Source organism: Sorex araneus, chromosome 6, assembly GCF_027595985.1.
Source record: "Sorex araneus isolate mSorAra2 chromosome 6, mSorAra2.pri, whole genome shotgun sequence".
Lineage (NCBI taxonomy): Eukaryota > Metazoa > Chordata > Mammalia > Eulipotyphla > Soricidae > Sorex > Sorex araneus.
Genome location: NC_073307.1, coordinates 136,890,078 through 136,909,544, shown reverse-complemented (window position 1 = coordinate 136,909,544; position 19,467 = coordinate 136,890,078). Strand labels below are relative to the sequence as shown.

The following is a 19,467-nucleotide window of genomic DNA, read 5'->3' as shown; positions in this document are numbered from 1 at the left end:
AGTAGATGTAATCCCGACGATTGCATTGAGTGCCTCCTTCATAGCAGTGTTACCATCATGTATTTCCTGTATCTATTGTGATCACTGGAGCAATAGCAGAGCAGGTAGGGCGTTTTTGCCTTGCACGAGGCCGACCCGGGTTCGATTCCTCCATCCCTCTCGGAGAGCCCAGCAAGCTACCGAGAGTATCCCGCCTGCATGGCAGAGCCTGGCAAGCTACCCGTGGCGTATTCAATATGCCAAAAACAGTAACAACAAGTCTCACAATGGAGACGTTACTGGTGCCAGCTCGAGCAAGTTGATGCACAAAGGGACCACAGTGCTATGATGATCACATTAGTCCTTACAAGTTCTACAGAGAAGGATTGCTATCTATTTTAAAATTGAAGAAACTGAAGCTGAGACATTAAGTAACTTGCTTGCAATCACATAATTGAAGTGTGGCTGGCTGGGACCCAGACCTAACTCTCAGACCCATGTTGCTTTCTGAATGTCCAGGAAACCAAATTCAAAGCCCTCCTTGTGAATCCCTGACAATCTGCGTTTGGTGCAGATTGAATTATGTAGGGTATTGTCAGAAAGGTTCTGTGATCTTTCCCCGGAGAAGAGGAAAGTAAGCCTGACTCTGAGAGACACTGTTCCACTCTGGTGTATCTGTAGTTCCTGAATGTCTTCCAGGGGGTCCTGGGAAGCTCATTAGGAAGAGAAACAAAATGAGTTTTCCAAAGTTTCCAATCCTGCAAACAATGCAGAAAGCATATGTGGCTATTGGCTTTCCTCTCCCAAACAATGTAAAGAACAGGAAACTCAAACAGATAATAGGGTATTGCTCCCAAACCCTGAGAAACAGTCCTTTAAGGAAGCCTAGGGATTATCCGTGATGCCTGTTTGAAAGGAGAGGAAACTGCCCCAAATAGTTCCCAGAAGGATTCGAGAGCCCCACCCTCTGCCCCCAGCAAAAGGACTCAACAATAGGCCCGGCTAAGTTCGCCAACCTTTGGCCCATCTTTCCTATTCCTCCAGGGAAAACACTTCCTCCTTGTCTTTCAAGTCCATCCTGGGTGGTCAGACATACCACCCATTCAGCTTCCCTTTGGTGCCCTGGCAGGAAATTGTGAAGCCTGTTTCTGAAGATGATACCAGTGAAGGAAGGAGATGTGGGAACTGGAGTGGTGCACAATCATGAAAGGGAAGAGAGAGTGAGAGAATATGCTCCCTCTGCTCACTGGCCTTTGCTCTTAAACCATATGTCCCTTATTTCAGTAGAAATGTATGTAGGGCTGGAGCGATAGCGATAGCACAGCGGGTAGGGCTGTGCGTGCGGCCAACCTGGGTTCAATTCCCCGCATCCCATATGGTCCCCTGAGCACCGCCAGGAGTAATTCCTGAGTGCAGAACCAGGAGTAACCCCTGTGCATCGCCAGGTGTGACCCAAAAAGCAAAAAATAAAAATAAAAAAAGAAATATATGTGTATTTTGTGTGTGTGTGTGTGTATACCTGCGTGTGTTTGTGTGTGTAGAGAGACAGAGAGACAGATATAGACATAGAGAGAGACACAAAGAGGACACAGAGAGACACAGAGAGAGAGAGAGACAGAGAGACAGAGAGACAGTGAGACAGAGAGTTTTTGTTTGTTTGTTTTGCTTTTTGGGTCACACCCAGAGATGCACAGGGGTCAATCCTGGCTTTGCACTCAGGAATTATCCCTGGCGATGCTCAGGGGACCATATGGGACACTGGGAATCGAACCTGGGTCACCATGTGCAAGGCAAACGCCCTACCCGCTGTGCTATCACTCCAGTCCCGAGAGTTTTTTTTTTTTTAATTTCATTTGGAGCTCACAATATAATCCATCATGGTAAGCCACAATTCCACCATATTAAGGTAGATACAAGCCCTAAGAAAAGATATTCCCAATCCCAATTCCATTATTTCAGCAAGGTCTCATTCCTTCTACTTCTGGCATGGGAGGAGACATTGGGACCAGGGTATTGAACAAGGGAAGCAAGGTCACTGTCCCAGTGAATGTTAGAGCCCAGAGGAGAAGATCAACGTTCAACAGCTTAACAATATGGCAGGGTAAATATTGTGACCGAGTAGGTTAGTCTAGAAAAACATCTTTTCTCCCCGAGGTCTTTGTTGCTCTCCATGTGCATCCATTAAAAACAAACCCCCAAAAAGCCATTTCAGCTGAGAAGTGAAGGATGTACTGGGATCTAGCAGTCGAATGCTCAGCCAGTCTCAAGGTCGGGAAGTTTGAACTCAAAATAAACTATGAATTGTTTTTGGCGCAAGTGACTCCATTTCTTTTCCATCTCTCATTCTTAGAGAGCAAAATGAAGCAGCCCTCTCTCTGGATGAGAAATAGTCACATCCCTGAAGTCCACGTTAAAAATCCCTCAAGCTTTTCCTTCCTGCAAAACAGTCATAATTCTTTTCATGGTCTTTTGGCGAACTTGAGTCAGGGTATTGGCTCAGAAAATCTGTCTCTTCATCTTTGAACTTATTAAGATGTTAAGATATTGGATTCTTGAGCTCTGGACTCAAAGAAATGTTCAGAAAGGAGTTTTTCTGCCTATGAAGGTAAAACTATCACTAAAAAATTAAAGTCATTTGCAGAGTCCTTGAAAGTCAGGTCCTTGGGGAGCCAGCGTGGAAAGATGACATGGATTCTGGGAGTAGAAAACAGGGCTTAAATCCTGACTCTGTACCAGAGTATTTCTCTTGTCTATAGGACCTTGGGAAAGTCATTAACTTCCCTTCTATATAGGAAGCTAAGAACACTAACTATAAAGTTAATGCTAGGTAACTTTGGATCAGATAATGGATCGGATAATGGAGTTGAAAACACTTCATCCCCTTTAAAACACTCCAGTAGTGTAGTCGTAGAAAATTTCTATTTCTATGGCTATTTCTTCTCAGGAGAGGGTCATCATCTCATAATTTACAGGAAGAGATGTTCATCCAATGCTATGGTAATTCCTTTGTAATGGATCATTACAGAATAGTGGTTCTCACGTGAATCCAGCAGCGCTAAGTAATGGATTTCTAATAATAAGTGCTCAAAGTGCAAGAAAAAAAATAGGCTTTCTTGTAAATTTTAATAGATTACAATTTATTCTCGGATTTGCTTTGTTTGGGAGACAAAAGAATGAAGTGATAGCTATTATGATTGCATTTAAGTGACCAGCCACTTAAGCCTCAAACTGTACTCTGTCCCCCAGGTGAACTCTCTCCAGGAGTATCTTCTCAAGAAAAGATTGAAGGTGAAACAACACAATAAATTAGTTTTGCCTTTGTCGTTAGCCTGTGTGATATAGACTCTAACAACAACTTCACTAGGTGGGTAGTACCTTCCAGGGCCATATAACTGTTACCAATGCAACAATTTTTTTTTTCTAATTGGACCCTTATTTTTCTGAAAATGCTGAGCTTGTGCTTCAGAAGAGGGGAAACCTGAACTCCCAGTTCCAACGGGCTACAGTGACTGTTACACAGCAAGTGCTATGGTCAAACTTGTCCTTGTACTATAACACCTTCTACGTGAACATACATGACCCCATTCTTCCAAATAAACTTAAGGAAAGCCAATGAAGGACTCCTGAAAGCACCATTCCTCCATTTTAGAAGATCTTGTGAAAGCTTCCTTTTGTGAAGCTGGATTTTATGCTTGTTTCCATGTGTTTCTAGAACTATAGGTGTCATTTTGGGGGCCACGAAGGGCCTTAGATTTTAGGAATAAACTGAAAGAGGCAGAATAGAACATCAGGAAGAAAACAGAATCTTTGATAACATCACTGAGATCCTAGAAACCACCATCTTTCTTATCATAAGAGAATATTTTATGAGGGCTCAATGTTCTGCTACTTACATAGGTATGTAGCAGGTGTGCATTCAGAGCCTTTTCCAAGAAACATGTAACAGGTGACCACATCTGGGATAAATCATGGTTTGATGAATAGATGAGCTGCTTATGTTTAACCATGATCATTGTTAACATCCCTATCTTTGATACCCAAGTATCAGTGAAAGAGAAATTACAGTCATCATGAAGGGATTGAATTAGTTATCATTTCACAAGTCACAACTGTTCATTTTGTTTGTTTGTTTGTTTGTTTTTGTGAGCCACGCCTGCTGATACTCAGTCACTACTCCCTGCTTGGTGCTGTGAAGGTACACCCACCAGTACTTGGGGTTCATGCAGTACAGGAGAATGAACTTAGGCTTGGACCCACCCACCATATTGTCCTGTTTCAAGAGCTCAAAATGGAGCGGATCGTACAGCCAATAGTACAGGCAGTAGTGTGCTTGCCTTATAAGTGACCAAGCTGGGTTCAATACCTGGAATCCCATATGGTCACCCAAGCCCCACCAGAAGTAATTCCTGAGGGCAGAGGCTGGAGTAACCCCTGAGCATGCCAAGGGTTTGCTCAGAGGTTGGCCCAAACCTCTCCCCCCTCAACCCCCAAAACAGAGCTGGAGATACTGAGAAGTCCAACAAACAGAGCCCCCAAGGAATTGTGGAGATGCCACAAACATAGTTACTGTTATGCATCCTGATTATTGAGAAGCCTTCTCTAATGATCTACATCAATATCTTGCCCATTATAAATTCTCAAAGATCTTTTGCTTCTCCTTTATAGCATAGTACAAATTTCACTAAATAAAAGCATAATTTCTGTTCAATTATCTGTTTTCCAAGATAAACTCAGAATGCCATGAGAGCAGAAACGGTGCCTTTCTTACTTAGCACTGTATCCCTAGTGTCTGGAAAAAATGCTTGGCTCAGAGCAATATTTAATCAATTTGTTGAGTGAATAAAGACATCAATTAAAAAACAGTCCTGGCTGTATCAACTGCCAGAATTGCTCAGAGAAACTGAGCAAAAGCTAAGCCAGGCTGAGAAGCTGAACCTTCTAGTTTCCAAATGCTCATTATGTCAAAAAGGATTAAAATGAAGACCAAATATGGAGAGACGTGTGGGATGCTGAACAGGAAACCTGGTCTGAATACAATGAAAGTTCCTGTAGAGCATAAACCCATGCACTGCTTACCATTGTGCCATTTAAAAGTAAACAGTTCCCCTTTGCCTTCCTCTCTTTGTCCCTCTAAGTTTTCTTGCCCTGGTTGACCCAGATCCTTTGCTCTATCGTCGCCCAAAGGTTTAAACAGAAAGGGTACTAGGGACTGGGAATCAGCAAACCAGAGTGTTACTCTTACTAGTGGCATGGCCTTGGGCAGGTCACTGACAGTCTTTGTGATATCTCAATTCTTATCTGTCCAGTCCAACCAGTGGACTTCTAATTCCCAGCACCTGTTGCCATTCTCATATGTCATCCTCAGGACTGTTGTCACCAGCCCACAATCACTTCTCACTTAGGGTTCTTTCTCCCTTTCTCTTCTTTCTCTTTCTATCTACATTTCAATGCTCTGCTAAGTCTGCACTAGGGAAGTCTTAGCCAAGAAAACCCAGCAAGTCTTTTGAGTTATTCCACAAAAGACTTTGTGATTTACTCTGACAGGGCACCTTAACACCCCAACTGCCTGGAGAACGTTATAACTAAGAAGAGTAAGCCCATATCCAGGTCTTTCTGGATAAGCACGGTCCAGGAAGAGATGGAGCGCCAAGGAGAGAGGACATCAGGGAGCATTCTGAAGAATACAATTTCAGTGACTAGGATCAACTAGCCAGAGGAAAAGAGATAAAGGTGGAAGTTACCTTAGCTAATAATAAAACCTTGAAGCTATTTTATCACATAGCTCTGCCTACCCACACAAAACACTTTCACACCACCAGGCAGAGGTGGAGAGGTTTAGAGGAGAGAGAAGGATTATTATTCCCGGGTGGTTCACACAGTGTACAGAAGCTTTAAACAGATAAAGCCAATAGCCCAAGGTCACACAATTAGGCTTTGACAGGGTGGGAATTAGAGCAGAGTGTCCTAATCTTACCTGGAGGCTATTTCGAGAAGACTCTTGATGCAGCTTTTTGTTTATACCTTGGTTCTATCTTATCTCACCTGTACTGGTAGTGAGTTCGCTTTTTCTCTTGGGGATAAGTGAGTAGGAAATTTGAGCTGCCCAGAGTGGGCTGGCCAGCCAGAGGTCAGGATCCAGCCTTCTTGGACTTGGGTGCTAGGAGCAGGACCAGTGGGACAGGCTGTGGAATGCAGCTCCTGTTTGCATTTGGGAAGCACAGGAGAGCCTGGAGTGGCAGCTGAGAATGCAGAGGCTCCAGGGCTGATAAAAGTTGTAATTACCATGTACATACTACCCTTTCATCTTCAAAGGCTTCACTTACATTAGTTAGTTATTCCTCCTATCACCCTTATGGGTGAGGCATCATTTTTGTCTTCTCTAGTTGCAGATGGAGAAGTTGATGTAGAGAGAGGCCCTTTGCCAGGAAGTCTGGCCCTTGTTCAAACAGAGGAAATTCCTGGCTCCCAGCATCTAACCTCACTTGGGTTGATGGGAAAACAGAAAGAGAAGTCTAAAACAACTGATCTCCTCTGGGGTAAAAGGCCATATATATATATATACATATATATATGGTGTGTGCTAGAAGGGGGTGGCATTTACATGTATATGTATGTACATACATATATAATTAGCTAATTGACTAGATTGCCAGAGGTCTACACAATGTTCAGCTAAACGAGAAAAGCCTGCTCTACAGTGATGATCTCCATGTGCTCTAGAGGGAAAGAATCCTTCATCCTATGCCTGAGGCAGACATAAAGACTAGATCACAGCCCTTTCAGGGGCTGAGACAAGATTTGGCTTCTTTAGAACAGGTTCCCAAGCAGCCTCTAAGTAATCAACGGGAAATGGTACATGGGTAGAAATCTGTTTGCTCTTGCTCCTCTAGGGCTTGTTAGGAGTTCTCTTAAATTGCCACCAGCCAAACTCAGGCAACCAATATGGTAGCTGAATTCATTCTGAATTCTGGCTTTACGAGTTCTTTCTTTCCTTGCTTTTCTTTATTCATTCATTTTTTCTTAGAAAAACAGTTTTTATTGTTTTCATCAAAAATAAATAAATAAATAAATAAGTAGGTATAAGAAAGGGTTTCAGTAGAAGCGACTAAAAGACCTGGCTTGCTCAGTGCCTTGGTGTATGTCTTCCTGTGTATGTATGTATATCTGTATCCATACATCCACCCATTTATCCATCTTCTTACTTTCTATATCTTTTTGGTTTTTTGTTTTGGTTTTAAAAATACTAGAATCCATGGGTAACCTAATAATTTTCCATAGGATTTTAGAGCTCTAATATCTGCTTTGACTGAATGTTAAGTATCATTTTTGTACCCCCCTGTTACATAGTTCTCATTAGGAGATATCTAAAGTGTTCACAGATTTGAGAAAGAACACAATTTATTCTTTTCTTGGGCAGTTGACTTTTCCGTCTCTTGAAGCAATGCTTTCTGAAGCACAACTTAAAATAAAGAGCATTACAATCCGACCATGCAGGGACTCCCAAGGCAGGTTTCCCGTTATTCTAGCTGTGTGACTGAAGCTTACTGCTGACTTCCTCAAACCTCTCCATCTGCCATGCCAGTGACTAAGAGATCTTGATAGAACTCTCTAGGCAGAATATCTTTTTTTTTTAAGAGCTACTCTTGTCCTTTGGGCTTTTATAAGCAGGGTCTGTGTGCTTATTTCTGTCAGAAATGTTTCTTTCTGGCATTTAGAACAAAGTACACATCCCCTAGTAGGGGCAATGCATTTTAGTCATGTTACTCTCTAAGTTTTTTTTTTTATGAGACAGGTGTCCATGGACCCACAGAGTGGTGAATTTATAGAACAATGAGTCTGGAAAGGTCTTTACCAGTAAAGTAGAATTCCATGCTCCCATTTACACATGGAAGCCCGGAGGAAAACTGGGGTAAGGTGATTTTTCTCAGAATCACACGATGATAATACAGAGGAATTGAAATGCAATTTCTAAAAGCATTTGAAGCAGATTTTAAAATCACTACCAAAGGGAGTTAGAAAAAATTTTAGGTTTCTTTAGGTCAGAAAGCAGAAAAGTTAGAATTTTGCCAGACATAAAAATTATAAAGCATAAAAATGGTAAAGATGACTTTGTTAGTCAAATCTAAAAATTTCACTAATCCAGCCCACCTTCAAATACTTATTGACCCTCCTCTCTATGGTGAAATGGGCTGCTGACAGCTGGGGGCTACTGTGGAGCTATAATATATCCAAATCAGGAGCTTGTATGCTCCCCAGCGAAGGAGTGGAGTGTTAAAATACGGTAACGTCACCGAACTTTACAGACATGCTGGTGGGGTTTTTATGAACTCTAAGGGAGAAACAGGGAAAACAGGGGAAAGTGAAAGTGACGCAGAGCAGTGTAGGGGGATGTACCAGATCTTCAGGCAAACCCCAAGAAGATAACTGATCTCACCACAGAGCTCCACAGTGAAGATAAACCCTGGGTAGGAGACGCTTAGGGCAATGTCACTATCCCTTCCCAAGGCTGGTCTGTGTCTGTGCAACCAGCACTCCACTCACAGAGGTACCTGGACTCTTGCAGGGAGGTTCAGCCCTTGGCTTCTGGACTTACTTGGTTACATCCCATGGCCTCCTACAGGCTGTCACGTGACGCTCAGACCTGCAGGACTTGGATTCTCCTATTGCTCATGCTCCACATTGGCAAAATTTGTAACTGCAAAGCATCAGGTACTCCAATAACACTAACACTTAGGAGTGTATGAGGACAGGACGGGAGCCAGGGGCTTCTGGGACAAAGGCAGGAGTGGACAAAGCCTGGGCAGCAGCGGAGCTACTCGTTTCTCCAGGGCCTCTCCATTTGCATCATGCTGTCTGTGAAAGGGCTCTACAGCCATTGCTGAGACCGGGCAGCTTCTCATTAAGAGAGGAAGTAGAAAAAAAAAATGCTGCCTTGATCTGTGACCGCTGTGTGGCTTCTGGAAGGCAACACCAACTTGCTCAAGAGTCAAGAGATGCACTTATATGGAAACAGATGTGAAATCCGTGTGGCCTCTCTGCCCTCAGGTCATGGCCGGAGTCGCTTCTGCTGACAGAATCAGATGTCCGCAGGAGGCTTTGTCTCCTCCCTTCCTGGGGGGAAGGGGTGAGGGGGCCTGATTCTGAACCTGAACACAGAGGAAATGCTTCCCACCTCCCCTGACTTCCCAAGCAAGGGCTTCCTGCTGGACCGAACAGAAGCTAGGCCATCTGGTTTGGACTGGGGCTGGGAAAAAAATCTTCAGGATGCGTCTAGCATTTTTTCAGCACCTTGTGCCCTGGTACTAGGACATAGTAGTATCCCAGAACATAGGCTGACACTTTTTTTTTTGGCTTTTTGGGTCATACCCGGCAATGCACAGGGATTACTCCTGACTCATGCACTCAGGAATTACTCCTGGCAGTGCTCAGGGAACCATATGGGATGCTGGGGATCGAACCGGGGTTGGCCGCGTACAAGGCAAATGCACTACCCGCTGTGCTATCACTCCAGCCCCACAGGCTGACTCTTGACAGCTTCTTCAAGGTTGTTAATAACCTCCTTCTCTCATCTGTTTTCATTGGTCCAGAGAAGATCCTAGGACCAAGAACTTCAATGCTAAGGGGCCTGCTATATGCTGTTATTCGGTTGTTATTTCATGTCCCACCTTTGTACAATCCTGATTCAAAGTCCTCAAAGATGGAGAAAGTTCAAATTCAAATATTCCTATTTCTCCAGGTGACCAGTAATGGAGTGATAATGAATAAACAGTCCAACTCCTCACCAGTTTTTGTCCTGCCTTCTCCCCAGCATCCCATCAAACAGATGAGAATGCCAAGCTCCTATCTAGGGAGAGGAATGAGTGAGGCATCCAGAGTAGGATGGGGAGAAGTTACCATTGCCACTTCTTTCTCCTTCATGGGTGCAATTCTAGTGCCCTCCTCTGACATCATCGTCAAAAAGAAGAGTACAACCAGCACTGTGGATGTTCTAATCCTTTTCACGACTGCAAATGAGTTTATAAAAACAACCAGAGGACAAGTAGATATGAGCACTTAGGGTTCTGCAGGTACCCTACCATCACGATAATCTAAGAAAAGTCTAGCAGTGCAGTGACTTAGAGAATGAACCTAGTAGCTAGACCACCAGGATTTGAAGCCCAACCTCATCAATTATCAGCTTTGGGGAAAGTTAAATTCTCCATGTCTCAGTTTTCTCACTAGAAAGGAAAAATAAAAGCATCCCTTCATATGCAGTTGGTGAACTGATTAGATAAGCCAACATATAAGAAACAAGAAGAATGGTGTGAGAGGGCCGGAGCAATAGTACAGAAAGTAGGATTAGTTGCCTTACATGCAACTGACCTGGGTTCAAGCCTCTGCACCCCTCCACCCGCTCCCTAGGGCCTCCTAAGCCCCACCATGAGTGATCCTCTAGCACAGAGCCAGAAGTAAGCCTGAATACTGCCAGGTGTGGCCGCCAAATTGAAAAGGAGACAGAGAAGGTGAAGGAGAAGTAGAAGAAGGAGAAAAAGGAGAAAGAGGGGGAAGAAGAGGAAGAGGAGGAGGAGGAGGAGAAGGAGGAGGAAAAGGAGAATGAGGGGGAGGAAGAGGAAGAGTTAGAGGAGGAGGAGGAGGAGGAGGAGAAGGTGAAGGAGAAGGAGAAGGAGAAGAAGGAGAAGGAGAAGGAGAAGAAGGAGGAGAAGGAGGAGGAGGAGAAGGAGGAAGAGAAGGAGGAGGAGGAGGAGGAGGAGGAGGAGGAGAAATGGTTAGAGCTCTATAAGGGGGGCTGGAGAGATAGCACAGCGGGTAGGGCATTTGCCTTGCACGCGGCCGACCCAGGTTCAAATCTCAGCATCCCATATGGTCCCCTGAGCACGGCCAGGGGTAATTCCTGAGTGCAGAGCCAGGAGTAATCCCTGTGCATCGCCGGGTGTGACCCAAAAAGCAAAAAAAAAAAAAAAAAAAAAGAACTCTATAAGGTTTTGTTTTGCTATTATTAATAATGAGTAGGGGTGACTGTATTTTAAACATGAACAACTAGTGAGCAGAAACAAGTTTGAAAGGTACAAGAAAGCTACAAAGATACAAAAAATCTCAAGAGAGATTATGGGGTAGAAAGATGAACTTTCAGGCATGGCCCAAAAAAAGACTTGCTCTAACACCATCGCAAATGCTCAAAATTACTGTCTAGGCAAATAACCGCTCTCCCCCTGGAGTTTTGCAATTAACCTTTCCTCTCAAAGGTGAAGACTCAAGGAAGATTGGGGGGCCCGAGTTTTGTAAATCCTCTCCTTGGTGAGTCAGCACCTCCCCACCCACTGAGGACCTGTCTGCCCACACTTGCACTGAGGAAACACTTGCCTCAGGAGGACACACCCAGGTTGCCCATGTACCTCAGACTCAGGGAGACAGGCTTTGCGAGGGTGAGGCTCCCCCATCTCTAGCCCCTCATTGTGTGTTTGCCTCCTTGACCCTGAGGTTTGCTGGGCAGACGATCTAGAGGGCAGGCAGGACCTGCTCCCCTATCGTGGGCAGATTCAGACATGGCAAGCTGAGGGGAGAGGAGGCAAGCTTTGCTACTGCCCACATGATTCCCTTTCAAAGATCTCTTTCACACCTGAGGAGACCCCCAGAGAGAGCAAGACTCTTCAGCTAATTGTCACCACTTTGTTCCTAGTCCCCTTCACCTTCCAGGAGGTGAGTACACAGAAGGGGCCAGGATGTGTCACCCACAGTCAGCATTACCAAAACAGTCAGACCTCCTCCAAGTGAGCAGTTGCAAGAGTGTTTCACTTCCAGGCTGAAATTTGGGGAGGTTGGTGTGTCATTGTCCTGCCTAGTTTTCACTCCCTTTTGAGTCCAAGACTCCAGGCACCCTGTCTTTCAACAAACACGCTGAGCCACAGCAAGCATCTCCCAAAGTTGTTTCCCGGTTTAGCAAACCAAACACGAGCTGTGGGGATGGGAGGGCAGTTGGCGTGTCAAGCACCCTTCTGCGTCCCGCCCTGAGCAAGATAGCCATCACCCCAGTGAGATACACATGAATGTATTTGCCTCTCGGACATGCTACTCAGCATGCTTCCACATAGAGGGATTGAGTCATTTCTATATCGGAGATATTCATTTTAGTTTGACAGTTACTGGTAACAGCTAGGTCACCTCTGGGAATCTGGGACCACAGAAGTAAGTGTGATACGATCCCAGTGTCCGTGGCTTAAAAGCTGCAGCAGACAGATAAAAAGAAAACATGTTGGTTTTTTGGGGGGTTCCCCCTTTGTGAAAGTCATTAGCACCTTTTGGCTGCAATAGAGAAAAAGTTTTCCTGGCACATATGCTGCTCATGCCCATGTGTGCTGCCTGTGCCCATGTATTGTTGCCAAGCACATGTGGCTGACCAAGCACATGTGTTGCCCACATCTCCTCTCCTAAGATGTGTTAGATATTTTTGCATCTAATGCTGAGATCTGTACTGAAGTTCCTTCTCCACTCTATATTCTCTCTTGAGCATGTTCTCTCTCTTTCTCTCTCTCTCCCACTCTCTCTCTCTGTGTATGTGTGTGTGTGTCTGTCTCTGTCTCTGTTCTCTCTACCATTTCTCAAAACTTCCAAATAAAACCCATTTTAGGGGCTGGAGCGATAGCACAGCTGGTAGGGCGTTTGTCTTGCACGCGGCCGACCCGGGTTCGATCCCCGGCATCCCATATGGTCCCCCAAGCACTGCCAGGAGTAGTTCCTGAGTGCAAAGCCAGGAGTAACCCCTGAGCATCGCTGGGTGTGACCCAAAAAGCAAAATAAATAAATAAATAAAACCCATTTTAACTCAACAAAATTAAAAAGCTCTCCTGCATGATAATTTGTTTGCTACTTAAGCCTTCCTACTGGATAACACGCTGCCATAGTGAGGCTCTGGGAATGACCACAACCCTCTTATACCAGGGGTATCCAACTCGTGGGCACTTGAGTCTCGTCTCCTCTCCATGTGGAACATCTTTTGGGTTGTCACAATTAAGAATGTATACTTCCTAAATCTAGTAGGTAGAAGCCAACTAGACTACATAGTCATCCACTACCAGGAAACTCTATAAAAGATCTCGGGTGACTCCCAACTGTCTGGCATCTTCTTGGTTCACTGAGTAGGCATTGCCTAATAGTTATTGACTATGTTGTCTAGTTAATAAATTAATTTGAGAATGGTCAATTAATAACAGGCAACAGTTACACACATCCCTTTCTCATTTCCTCTTCATATTCTCAAATCCTGTATTTCCTATGTTACCACCTCCTCCTTTTATTGATTCCTTTAGACCTCCTTTCTAGCCTCCATTTGACAGTGCTCTTATCTGCAAGCCTAAATTGGCCAGCTACTACAAAACTGCATCATGTTAGGCGAACAGAAGAACCAGAATCTTCTTGGGTATAAGATCTACACATCATGCATTTAATTACCCTATCCCCCGACCACTGCCAGGGGTAATTCCTGAGTGCAGAGCCAGGAGTAACCTCTGTGTATCACCGGGTGTGACCCAAAAAGAAAAAAAATTTTTTTAAAATTACCCTGTGTTCCCCGACACACATCCCCACAGTAGACACCTTAGAGATACTTAATGGTTGCCCAGCAATATCCACATTGTGTAGAGAGACTCATACATCCAGATTATGCCAGGAAGGCACATCCCCACAGAAATGCAAATGTCAAGCTAGTAAGCAAGAACCAAATGAGAAGCTTCTCCTGGTATTTCATAATTCAGTTAATTCGATATGATTACTAAATGGAAGACAGAATAGTAATAAATATTTCTTACCAAGATACAAACATTTTGACAATTTATTTATTCAATCTGTTATTTTAGGGGGTATGGGGTTATATTCAGGGGTTACTCCCATTCATGCCTAAAGATGATGCGGAGTGCTGAAGACCGAGCCTAGGTCAGCAGGATGCAAGGGAAGCACCTTAATCCATCCGCACTATCTCTCTAGGCCCTCAATATCAATTTACTCAACCACTAGATAATCCTAGTATTACAAAGATGTGAAGTTATTCCTACAAAAACTTCTTGCAAGGTTTGGACTTTGAATCACATGCGTTTGTTAACAGTAAAATACATAAAATTTAGTCAAATCATATACTATGCATTAATTAGTGCATATGCATGTTCAAAATCCGGATTCTCTTGGAAAATCTGGAAGATGCATCATTGTCACCATGCTAAATCCTGCAATACAAATTTTAGAAAGCAACCCATTTGGGGGAGAGTGTACTCTTTAAGAAAAATTTCAAGTAGTTAAATGAGTGAAAAGTTGAACTTTGAAGTAGGCAGTACTAGACTTCCTTGGTCCTTCTTAAGAACACTTGTATACGCCCCTTCCCTACCAGGGCACAAAGGAAATTGACTCATCCACTTCTCACCATGCAACAACCCACAGAATTCTTTCCATGACAGAAAAGATCCCCTTTGAGAAGGAGACTCGGCCTAGCAACATCTGCCACCTGCTTCTTTGACAAGGGACATTTCCCTCGAGACTCAGGTGAGGTACTCAGCTAACAGGGACGTGAGGAGAAACACTACACCCCACATCTCAGCTCCCATCCCAGTGCAGAAGGACTGTGGGGAGTCTGAGCTTACACCCACCCCAACTCCAGTCAATCAGGGAAGCCCATCTGACACAACTGGCTGATCTGAGAAATCACTGAAGGGGGTTCACAGGTCACCTAGAGTTCCATGCTGCCTTTGAATTCAAGATCCTTGACTTTCTAAGGGACTGTGTTTGTTCCCCCGGTGGAATCCCCCAAGACTTTCCTTTCCCTCTCTGAGTACAGACAAGCCGCTAAGCACTGAGGGCGCCCAGTGAGGCGGAGAGGAGGGAGCTGAATCCGTGCCTCTCGCAGGCTTGCAGGTCAGTCTCCGAGCCTGGGCAGGCAGTGGGCATTGCCCTAACTTGCCTCTGCTGAGAAACAGCCTCTCCCTTTTCGCCCAAGCCTGCAAATGAGAGCATGTCTAGAAGGGCAGCTGGACTCCGATAAGGGAAATGACTTATTTTAGTAACAAATAACTAGGTTGACTGCTCTTGACAGCGGGGGTTGAGTCTGGGGAGAGACAGGCCAGGTCAGGGCAGAGCGGGATGGCCTGGAGTCCACAGTCTGCCAGGCGAGAGGAGCCCTTCAGGCCAGTCTTTGTGGTTGCTGGCCACACACAATTTCTCAAGTTCTCCAGAGGCGAGAGAACAAAGGAGCACAGGCTTTGGAGTCTAATGTGGGGGAATGCTCAACAATGGACCACCCTGACTTCCCCACTGCATAGCTGTGTGACGTTGGGAAAGGCCTACCATCTGCCCGGTTTCCACTTCTTTGCTGAAACAGGGAAATGAAACAGGAGCTAAATGTCTCGAGGTAGTTGGGAGACTTCTATGAGCCAGCTGGGCTTAAGCCCTCTTCGCCTTTTTTTGGTGTCGGGGATAGCTCTAAGGTATTTAAGTCCACGATAGTTTGGGCTCTGCTTTCTTATTTGTCTGGTTTTTGTTGTTGTTGTTGTTGTTGTTGTTTTGGGGCATGGGGTTTGGGACACACGCAGGTGAGCTCAGGGCTCACTCCTGGCAGTGCTCAGGGGACTATATGGGGTGCCATGGGGTGCCGGGGATCAGCACTACCTCCCCAGCCTCATTGTAGTTTGCTTGTTTGTTTCCTTTGTTTTGTTTTTGTTTTAAGGGGGCCACACCTGGCAGTGCTTAGAGCTTCCTCCTGGTGCCCTGCCAGGAATCATTCCTGGTAGGGCTTGGGGGACCAAGTGGGGTGGTGGGGATTGAACCCAAGTTGGTAGTAGTCAAGGCTAGATAGAACTTGGGTTGGTCAACATACAAGGCTCTACCTGGCTTTACTATTGCTCTGACCCCCATGGGGCTGCAGTTTTTTGAGGCATGAAGCAAATACGGTGGCCCAGGCAGACCACACCATCCCCACCCAGAATCCAAGGTAGAGGTGGACCCATTGCTCACCTCTATGGGGGAGCCCTGCAGGCTAGAAGTGCCACCCCATAATACCCTCCCTTTCTTTCAGGGTCTGTTTCCTTGGAGAAGGCAGGATGAGCCTCCACACCTCCCCCACCCGGCCCCGCCCTGTCCCACCAAGAAGAGGCTTTTATTTTTCTAAACAATCCCCACATCTGAGTTTGTGACAATGAATCAAGAAGTGCTCCCTGAATGAATGGACAAGGATCTGTCCTCAGTGAAGAATGTCAAACTGCTTAACTTCACACGCCTGTGGGGCATTTGGGGAAGGAAATGGAACCATTTCCTTCTGGCTATGGGCCTCAAGTACACCTCTTTGGCCCTGAGCCTTGGAAGGAGGGGGATGGCCAATTTATATCTAGGGGCGTAGCTGAATTAACTGATCTGGCCTCAGAAGCAGTCCTGGGGTTTTGCTTCCTGCTCTTTCCAGGGGCAAGCCATTCCCAAGTCGAGGGCCTCTCAAAACTTTTTCAAAGATGCAATTTTCTAACAAAGACCCCTTAGCCCCAGGGTTTATCCTACAAGTTTTCCAGCCCTCCCCCAACCTCCCTCCCTTCCCCTAACACCAAGTTTGATGTATTGCTACCAAGCCAGGGGTATGCGCTGGAGAAGAGGGGGGGTCCAAGTCTCTAGACTACTTCTGGCCCTTTCTGTTTGCTTTCCTATCTCTAGAGGGGGCCCTGTGTTCCAGCTCCCAAATCTTGCCTTTCTTCCCAAGCATCAACCCCTGGAGCCCGCCACTGTCTAGCAAGGCACAACCCAGGCCCTTTCCTCCTGGCCTCTCTTCCTCCTCTCCCCCCAGGCCCGCCCAGTCCATGTCTTCTTTCCAAGCCTCAGTTCCTTTCCAAACAACTTTACAAGCACATGAAAGCTGCCGGGGCTTTGATTGCTACCGGTACTTTTCTGGGCTTCCTCCAGTGCAACCAGGAAGACTCCGGAGGCAGGAGTGAGCTTGCCTATCAGTCTCTGGGGAGAAGCTCAAGGTCAGGACCAGCCAAGGCCTGAGGGCGGGCCAGAGCCATCCCAAGAGACAGAGCAGGAGGCGTTGGAGACGGGAAGCAAAGCAGAAGGTCCTAGGGGAATAGACTTCCCTGGATGCCACAGGGCAAATCCACTTCCCCAGAGGGGAGACCCAGGGAAGGCCCTTCTTTCCACGCCTTTCCACGCCTCTTCCACCCTGAGCACTTCTCCTTTTCCAGAGCAGCCCCTTCCCGTCTTTTTTGGACACCCCCCTGAGGCGGGGAGGGCGGGCCTGAGTCCTTTTGGGCCTCTCCTTCCCGGATTTCCCTTCCCACATGGTGCCAGGCCCTTCACACAGACTCAAGGCACTTACTCTGACAAAGCCCAGCCCCCTGAGAGAGGAACATGGGCAAGGATGAATTGTTGCATCGACTTTCTCTCTCGGGACCCCTGGAGCCAGGTTCCACAAATACTTGTGGAGTGGGAACTAACCATAGGCTGAGCTGTCTTAATGACCCAGCTGGCACTTCTTGAAAGGAAAATTAATTTTGTCAGCGATAAGCAAATGGGCCGTGTAATTATCCGTACATATAGAGACAAAGAAAAGGAAGGAAGGCTTGGAGTTCAGCTCTGCCGGAACGCCTCAACACACTTAAGTTTGGATGGAGTACGGGCAGCCTGGACTCCAGGTATCCCCCATGCCACCCTGGTGTTGAGGCACCCCTGCAGGCAGCCACCGCCCCCCCTCCCCTCGCCCCTACACACACTGAGGCTGCCAGGCTGAGAATAGGAGCCACCTTGCCGTTTGGATCTCCCCTAACTGATTGGCAGAAGCAGGAGGTTTTTTTTTTAAAGATTGCGCCGCTGCCTGGCCACTGCCTTTCCAGCTCACTGTCCCGGCTGGACCTCGTGGACACCAGAATGTGGTTCAAATTCCACAGGCGCTAAGGTAGGCTGTGAGTGGGGCCAACTGTAAGGGGGCGCTTTGGACCAGGAGCTGTTTGGTCCGGGGGCCACAGGAATTCCTTCCGCAAGCCCCCACTGGCACCGGGCACCTGCAGCCCCCCGGGGCTCCGGGAGTAGCAAGCACACCAGGGACCCTGGAGTACAGTTCCTCTCTGCCCTGGATTCTGGATTCCGGCCACTTGGTCCCGAACTGCCTGCCTGCCTGCCTGCCTCGACAACTTTCTTCTTTCTCTTTTCTTTTCACTCCAAAGCAGCTTCCCACCAAGAAACTCTCCAAGCGTTAGGCGCAAATCCTATGCCCGTTCCCCCCTCCACCCGAACAAACCCGACCCGCGGCGGCTGCGGGCCGCTGGGCTCATTCCCCGGGGCCAAGTCAGCGGGACCGGGCAGCCAGCCTCCGGGGCGCCGGGCTGGTGCTGCTGCCCGCGGCCACTTCCAGTTACCCCTCCCGCTGTCCCGCCGGCGGGCACTCACCGATCTGTGCCAGGCTCAGATGCACGAGGCAGAGTCCCCACGCGGCGCGCCACCAAAACTGGTCCATGGTCTGCAGGGGAACCGAACCGGACTGAGCGAGCTAGCCCAGTGGAGCTTGGAGGGGTCGCGGGTTTGGGGCGCGCTGGGCAGAGGACGAGGTGGGAGGGAGGGGATGCTGGTGGTGACAGAGGGTGGGGCGAGGAGGGCGGCCCGAACCTGTCGGAGGCTGGGGTCCGGCCGGCAATGAGAGCGCCTCGGAAGTTGGCTGCAGTTTTTATTCGAGGGCTGAAAGAGTGACCTAAGAGAGGGAGAGAGGGAGGGAGCCGGGGAGGGAAAGACACACCCAAGCAAGGGGGCTGTGACTAAGCAAGCGGCAGAGGTTTAAAGACGTACCAGCCCTCTCGGCTCTTCCCCCTCCTCCAGCCCCCGCCCCGTTCATCACCGGGACCGTGAATCCTGGCTAGCCGGAGGGCTGGGAGGGGAGCGGGGGAGGGGGAGCGCCCTGGTGGGGGAGAGTGACTGGCTCCTGAAACCTCACCCCTTGGGATCAGCCTCTGGAATCTCCCCTGTGCTCAAGGACCTCTCCGCGGGGCTAAGATTCTCTTGTTTTCTCTGGCACCTGGGTCCTCTACAGGTCCTGCCTCAGGGGAAGGTGCCTGGTGGGGCGGAGGAGAAGAGTATCTGCGATTCTCCCCCTGGCCTCCAGGAAGAGCTCCTTGGTCACTTGGAAGAGAAGGCGGCAGCAGGAGTCCACCAAAGCTCACAAGTGGACATGTGCTTACTCTCAGCACTGTCCCAGGAAGTTAATGACACGGAATGAAAGCCAGTCGTGGGCTGCTATTTGACTCCACCAATCCATAAGTCATCCTCCAGTAATCCCACAGTGTATTTTATCTTACCCAATCATTCATTCGGGTGTTTTTTTTTGGGGGGGGGGGAGTGGGGTTGGGCCATACCCATCAACACTCAATGGTAATTCCTGGCTTCGTGCTCAGGAATTACTCCTGGTGATCAGGGAACCGTACGAGATCCCAAGGATGCAGCCCAGGTTGGCAGCGTGCAAGGCAAATGCCCCACCCGCTGTAT

At 47.2% G+C, this 19,467-nt stretch overlaps 1 protein-coding gene across 4 annotated transcripts in view; it reads right to left on the bottom strand.

Moving 5' to 3' along the window:
- The window catches only part of CD44 (CD44 molecule (Indian blood group)), a 99,784-nt gene extending 81,138 nt beyond the window's left edge, over positions 1 to 18,646 (bottom strand). For all 4 annotated transcript variants that reach the window (XM_004607898.2, XM_004607899.2, XM_004607900.2 and 1 more), the window contains exon 1: positions 18,382 to 18,646. In XM_004607898.2, coding sequence (XP_004607955.2) covers positions 18,382 to 18,448 — 67 coding nt within the window. In that variant the 5' untranslated portion in view covers positions 18,449 to 18,646. The remainder of the gene's footprint in view (positions 1 to 18,381) is intronic.
- Between the last annotated feature and the right edge of the window lie 821 nt (positions 18,647 to 19,467).